The sequence below is a fragment of the Plutella xylostella genome, chromosome 8 (genome assembly GCF_932276165.1).
Source record: "Plutella xylostella chromosome 8, ilPluXylo3.1, whole genome shotgun sequence".
In the NCBI taxonomy this organism is placed as follows: domain Eukaryota; kingdom Metazoa; phylum Arthropoda; class Insecta; order Lepidoptera; family Plutellidae; genus Plutella; species Plutella xylostella.
This window is the reverse complement of record NC_063988.1, coordinates 8,484,011-8,491,799: the sequence shown is the minus strand read 5'-3', so window position 1 is coordinate 8,491,799 and position 7,789 is coordinate 8,484,011. Positions and strand designations below refer to the sequence as shown.

At 38.2% G+C, this 7,789-nt stretch overlaps 1 protein-coding gene across 1 annotated transcript; it reads left to right on the top strand.

Moving 5' to 3' along the window:
• The first annotated feature begins 4,815 nt into the window (after positions 1-4,815).
• Positions 4,816-5,877, top strand: LOC125488470. The gene has a single exon (XM_038110969.2). It carries the CDS (start codon positions 4,816-4,818, stop codon positions 5,875-5,877), a length of 1,062 nt encoding a protein of 353 aa, XP_037966897.2.
• The last annotated feature ends 1,912 nt before the right edge of the window (positions 5,878-7,789 follow it).

Sequence of the window (7,789 nt, the reverse complement as noted above, 5' to 3'; positions counted from 1 at the left end):
TTATTTAAATTTTAGGCACGTATTAACCGATTCTGACGAAATTTCGAACGTAAATAAAGCTCTTATAACCAAAAAATCTGATGGTGACCTGGAGCTGATCTGATGATGGAAACGCAAGGCAGTCAATGAAACTCATCAACGGTATAGCAACTACCTCGCGTTTAGGCTTGAATGATTCGTATTGACTAGTAGGACTTATAAGTATCATTTGCACCTTACATTAATTGACTGTCAATTATTGCAATATTGCAAATAAACTAAAAACTTTTAAACAAAGTAATAATTTATTTAATGTTAAGAACGATTCTATGTGACAGTACAAATATATCTTCCATGTATGCCATATTTCTTCAGATTAAGCACTTCTTCACCGCACCAACAACAAAAGAATCGTTCCTGCTTAGGTAAGTATAGTTGTACTGTCATGTCACTTAGAATTGGTCTACACATTAAATTACGTACCTATTACTTTTTAGAGGTTCTATAGAACATAGATTCTATAACATATGTAGGTTCTATAGATCATATATGAAGTCAGTATTTTTGTTCATAAAATTCGCAAAAAAAAACTCTGCATACAAAATCACGTTTATCTTGCCATAAATGTGTAAGTCTATAGTGTATTTGCGATAATGACTACGTAGTATTAAGTTTTTTAGATAAATACTTAAAAAGACCAGTGTACAATTTGGAAAGCCAAGCGACATTCACTGGTTTTTATAGCAAAAAGATAAGTTTTAGCTGTGTGAAGTGGTTATGGTGGATCTAGTAGGTTTAAAAAGTACGCCTTCACTAAAACCATGATTTTTTTCAGAAAACCTGTGAGGAAGGAAGCAGGCAGATAACATAAACTTTTTCATATTCAAATTTCACACTAAGTAGGTGCCGCGCCGGGACAGCGCTTCTGCAGGGATGCGGTTGCGCGACACGACTCAAGACGACGCGACAGTCTTAAAACTTTGTTTAGAATGGCGATCTGAGTCACCTTTTGCCACAACCTGTAGGTATATATTGGACATCATTAGGTATACCACCCAAAACCTCTGAACTGGGACTGAGATCTACTCCTAGCTAATCTTGTAAATTCCTAGCACATTTTTTTTCCATCTTAGTCATATTTTATCAAATCACCATACTTTATGTAACATGGATCAGTTAAAAATTTATGTATTTCACCTTATGTATTAAACATTAAGGACTAATATTTTTCCAAAAATATGCTGGAGTAGTAATTTTTCCCTGACTTTCCAGGTGGCCCATCAATTTCACTGACTTTCCCTGACCACCTTGAGCTTCCCTGACTTTTCCCTGACTTTCCCTGACTTTCCAGATATTGGACACCCTGGGGAAGGACAAATTTCCCGGGAATTCCCGGGAACGGGAATTCCCGGGAACACGGGAACGAAACCCTATGTCAGAGAGATCTGGAAAGAGGGAGATATAATTATCTTAGATTGATGTGTTTATCTAGACTTCTAGACAGATTAAAATTTTCACGCTAAATTAGTGAGCAAAATAAGAAAATATTTGGTTCCGAGAACTTAAACAAAAATTCCCATGGGATAACGCTTATTCCTTTAAGGCTATGGGAAAAGCTACATAATAAGACCGACAAAAGGTTGGCGAGTGTAACACAAAGCAGGAAATAGGCTCGTTAACTTTTCAATTTTCTAACATAAGCTACAAGCCAACCCTGACTACACGAATAGGAAACCACGAAGCGCATCTACCAATTCGAAGTACTGAGTATTTACTTAGAATCTGAGATTGATACACGTGGCAAGTTTGTGAGAGGAAAACTACAATTCTATTTAGGTATTATTATAATACACTCGCGAGAAATGTTATTAAAGTGGTAAGTAGTAATACAAAAGTGATTCAAGGGATGATTCTTAAACGAATTCTTCTACGACTTTTGGAAATACACGAAAGCAGGAGCGAGCTGGTACCTCTTGTGGCTAATAAGCTAATAACACATACTTTAATATGATGTTTTGAAGCTGCGTACAGACCGACGCCCAACGATGGATATTTATCGTACATAATACAGGGCAGATTGCAGCAACGAAGGTCAACGAAACCCATTCGTTGGCGTTCGTTTGGCCGGTCTGTACGCAGCTTAATACAAATGTTCGTAAATGAGGTAGAGTCGCCGTCGTAAAACCGGAGTAGGGGCTCAGTACGAACTGGGCTACGATGTCATGTTAGCAGCTAATGTCTGCCACGTGTGTGCAACATGCACTTTTATTGATATTCTTGAAAGCTATTTTTTGCACGCTCGGTCCATTTTCATAGGTTGCAGGTTCCGATAATTACTGCAGATTGAAGTCTAGAATTTTCTATGGATATTTTATTATTTTCTATGAGCTATTATAAAGATAGATGTAGGCTAATACACTCACGGGCAATGAAAGAGTTCCACTCACACAAAAGTCGACACCGAAAGATCCCAAATTTTTCAAACATTTAATTTAAAATTTTAACTAAATATTATTGTTTTTAGTTGGTAATATCTTAATGCTCTGTTAAATTTATGTACTTGTAAATGTTCCAGAAAGCGTCATTAAGCTGGCTTTTTCGGTTTAGGAGTAATTTGGTGCTTTTGTCAGTAGAAACTTTTCATTGCCCGTGAGTGTAGTAGAAAGAAATACATTCAACGAAAATTTGTATGGAGTTTTTAAGTAACAATTAAAAGAGATCCTAATAAGTATTAAAAACGCACATTAACGTCCAAAATGCCGGAAATTCAAATTCAATCTGGCAAAAAATGCCAAAAAGGCGAGCAAGCAGAGCAGACAGCAAGTTATTTTATTAAGTATTTAAAGCGTAGCAATTCACAAACATTCTTGTAACAACGCCGTGGTACTGTTGAGTAAATTGAGTTTTTTTTTCAGTTTGGCAGTCGGAAATATTCAGTACATACCGTGGCCTGGGGCGGATGTGTGGACCGCTGGTTTGATGGTTCATTCTTGTTGCAATAGGAACCACGTGACTTGTATTGGTAATACTCCCATTGCCATTTAAATTACAATGGTCTAACTAAGTACATACATACACGAAATAAGTAGCTAAACTATAATACATAAATTAGCTACCTTTTACATAATGCGAAGAGGATACGTTAAAGTGGCCCTTATAGATGCGGTATGGGGTATGGTATTTATTTATTCGTCGCATGAGAGCTCCGAATTCTCTCTTATCATTCGTTTAGATATGCATAAGTTATAGTAACTTGACAAAAAATAAATTATTTATTTATTTATTATTTATTTACGATGTTACTAGTGTATTATGATACAGGGTACACTTCCGTTAAAGTTATGTTTTCCTGGTATTTTATTCTTAATCATTTTATTTCTCGCACTCAAAAATAGCATGATAGTTATCCTTGGTAATACATACCTACTTGCTTGGAAATAGAAGAAGCGATTCTACAAAAAACCTAAACAATTTATGAGTTAGTAACTTACTTAAATTATGAATCAGGAGTTTACGTTACCAAGATTTTCTAGGCCATATCAAGATTATCAAGTGATAAAACAGACTAGGTAAGTTGTGTAAACTTTAAAAAAGGAGAACCAGAAAAGAATAGCCCACAATTTGCATCGTACCCCGAGGCTGGCGGCCATTACAACGGTTATTTGATAAAGCTTTGGATAATTAGATTTTGGTGTTAAATTTCTCCTCTGTGGAGGATATAGAAATACGGATATCTGAACGTAGGTACCTGGGTATACTCAGTAGCAAGAGAGATACTTAATTGTTCAATGCGCTTACACTTTTATCGTTATTGACAAATAATGGAATGCAATATTTAAGATTTTCCTGAGTAGGTAATTAATGAAATAAGTACTTTGACTAATCGTAGTTAACACTTTAACGTTAAAATTGTGTTGTAGGTCTACTATTACTTTACAGTTTTCTCTTGTCTCAAATGCATTACGAATAAAAGCTACCCAGTTTGGTTTTCAACAATTATCCACGAACCATTGACCTAATAGACCTATCAACATCCAGCCCGCACTTTGCACATCATATCCCACTCAAACCGTTTTGAATGTCGATTAGTTTTCAGTCAAACTCAAACGTTCATTGAATAGAATCCAGTAGGTTTATTCTGTAATTCGGAGCTAATATAGCAAGATTTATTTACCCGAATAGGGTAGGGTTTGTGACCATGGCGTAAATCAAGTACCTATAGTAAGCTAATCTAAGCCAGAAACTGAAATCAGAATTTCAAAATTCGCGAAAAATAGTTTCATTTTCCATAGAAAGTTATATACCTATACTAGATATACCATGCTGCACATGTAGGTTTCGGCTTAGTATACCCTTTTTGCAACACACTGTATAGTATATGTAGTTGATAATAAGTAAATAAAATATTTTGAAACTCTCATGTTATATCCTACAGGCTGTATGTAGGTAACTACTAAGGTCGGGAACTTTAAACTTTACGGTTCAACTATTTGTTTCCATATAAAAAGCCTTTTGGACCAGTAATTTAGTGAAATCATTGTGGAATTAGTGTTTACTTGAACCTGTGAGTCATCGCTAGTCAGCGGTAACTTGTCAACAACATCGCTGTGCTACTCTGACACATATAAAGGCAGTATTTGCATCCCGCTTGGACATTTAACGCTTATTCAATCGCCTACCAGCTGTTTCTAAGTGCTTTGAACTGAATTAACTTAGCATAATATTTCTATCGCACATTACATAATGAAGTGCTCTGGGTGCAAACTTCAAATTAATGTCTCCGAGCTTCTCCGCTGCGTTGTTTGTAAAATAACATTCCATCACCAGTGTTTGAATATGACAACGGCGTTTTATAAACAACATAATCTCGAGTTGAAAAACAAGTGGCAGTGCGAATCCTGTGAGAACATCACCTCCCGGCGGCGGCGGGACGGGCGCGATGACACCCCGGTGCGACGCCAGTTCCAGCCGCCCGCCGCGGATATGTCCTGCGAAGACATGGAGCAGTCTATCACAGAAACTGTTGTGACGGAGTGTCAGCCCGCCGACCTAAGTCTCGTGAAGATGAGTCATATCATTGATAAGCACCTGGAATCTAAACTCGAGCAAATCCAACACAACATATCCAAGGAAGTAGTAGACAAGCTCATGTCAATGTTTACAGCCCTCCAGGTGGATTTCACTAAAACAACCGACTTCCTCAGCGCCCAGTTGACTGATCTCCAGAAGGAAGTCTCGGAGATAAAGCAGAGAACGAGTGCAATTGAAGCAGAAAATGCGCAACTACGACTGCAAATAAATAAGCCTTCAGTGGCCGATTCCGATGATCTGCGCGAGATAATTACTAATCTGAAAACAGATCTAAATGATCGCGATCAAGCTCAATTAATTAATGACATTGAACTGGTCGGCATCCCCGAGTTTGAAGGTGAGTCGTGCGGACACATCGCCCTGGCCGTGTCCACCAAGCTGGGTGTATCACTGGAGGAGCGTGACCTGGTGACCGCAACCCGCGTCGGAGGCCGCCGCGCGGGCCGCGCTGGCGAGGAGGACAGCAGCCCCCACCCACGCCCGCGCCCTATCGTCGTGAGGCTGGCTCGACGATCTCTGCGGGACAACCTGATCAAGAGTGCCCGTGTCCGTCGCGGCGCCTCCACAGCTGATCTTGGCTTACCGCTTCACGAACCTAAGCCATTATACATAAACGAGAGACTTACTAAACTGAATCGCACTCTGTTCGCGAAGGCCCGTGAGCAGGCCCGGCAGCAGCGCTGGCGTTTCGTATGGACTGCTGAGGGACGGGTCAAGGTCAGACGAGATGAGACATCTACGGTTCATCATATTCGTGCTGAGAGCGACATACTGCGTGTTTTTGGTTCTGCAAGCATTAGCTCTTAGTGCTAACTTTTTTATAACAAATGTGTGTACTCCGTATGGTTTAATATTGTTATGTTTTCCACTCATTAAAACTCATGATTTGTTTTGCTTTAAATATATACACAGAAGCGTGTTTAAAGGTAAAATACTCCTTCGTTCTATCTATTTGATTTATGGTATCTGCATTTTAAAATATACATTAAAGAAAATTCATTTACTCATGTTTTTACTGATCCTTGACGGGCAAATCGCTATACGAACTAGACGTATTAAAATAGGGTTCCGCTCATCTCGCATAATCTTTATTGACCAAAACTCATTTCGCATAACTCGTATGGTCTAAACTTTTTTGGCCGAACCATCACTTTGCCAAGACTTATGTGGCATAAGGCTCGTTTCGTCTAAAACTCTTTAGGCACAATCTTTAAACACCTGAGTTTCGTTTGCTCAAATTTTTATTCGTCTATACCTATGTATAATCTTGTTTCTCGTAATGTTATCTTAATAAATAATATATTAAGTACGTAGTAAATGTACAAATTGTGGTATTTTTCTCCTACATCCCGAAAATCACGATATTGTATGATCAAAAAATCTAAAGTTAACGACCTATATAATTATTACAAACCCCATGAGATCGAAACCTAAAAATAGGTGCGACGACGAGCAAAGCGAGGAGGAGCGTGTTAGGTGCACATGTTCATCAAAACCAAAGCGGAGCGCAGCGAAGCGGAGCGGAGCGTTTTCCAAACAGCGGAAACAATACAAGGCACCAGTTTGCGCTATGTAGGGAGACGTTCCGTCAAAGTTAAAGCCAAACGAATATTATTACTTTGTATAAACCTAATAAACCTATGCCATAGCATTATTAGGCTATTCAAGATTTGGCCATACCATTATTAGGCTAAACAATGTTATGCGAAATAACTTTTTACTAAAAGAGATTTATGCCATACGATTTTCGGCGTAACGAGACTTTGACCAAACGTTACTATGCAATACGAGATTAGGCAAATAAATCTTATGCCAAAAAAGGTAGAACCATTAAAATAATTATGTTACAAAAATTAAATACCTACCTTTCTAACTTATACTGTAAAATAATAATTTATCTGTACATGTCTAGGTCTCAAATTACAATGGGGTACAAGTTAAGTCTATCAAATTTACTAATGAGGTACTACCTACTTATACAATTGGCAAATGTTCCGACTTTTAATGGGTTTTTCTTATCTGACTCCCACCAATGATAATGTCACAAGATAAATATTTAAAATTAAGTTTGTTTAACGCCGGTTCGCTTTCCACTTCCCATGATGATTTTATTGCAGCAATGTTAAGTATAACTCCTGATATAATTGCGATCAACGAGACATGGATTAGAAAGGATGAAAAAGAAAAGGCGCCTTCCGTCCCCGGGTACCGCCTGCGATATACGCCGCGTCCTGAGAGTGTACGCAATGGCCGTGGAGGGGGAGTGGGCTTTTACATTAAGCGTGGATTACATGTACGCTATCTGCAGGGCCCATCGTGTACTACAGTTGATCAAATGTGGCTACGTTCGTCAGTAAACGGTAAGGTTTTTCTTATAGGTACAGCCTATCGCCCCCATTGGGTTCACGTTGACACGTTCTTTGACGCTCTTACTGAAAGCATACTATTTTTCTCTGATTACGAACATTTAATCCTTATGGGAGATTTCAATATTAACTTCTTAGATCATAATGAAAGTAAAACGAAACAACTGCATGATTTTCTCACCTCTACTAATTTAATACAGTATGTAAATGAACCCACTCATTTCACTCAGTCCAGTGAAACGCTTATTGATTTGTTTTGTACTAATACTGCTGTAAGAGAAGTCAAGGTTACCCATATACCCGATTTAAACCGTCATGCTATTGTAACAGTCACTGTTAACGTTAAAAAAACA

Excerpts from the sequence above, each read along its gene's own strand:
- LOC125488470 (XM_038110969.2), top strand. The coding sequence starts at position 4,816 with ATGACAACGGCGTTTTATAAACAACATAATCTCGAGTTGAAAAACAAG.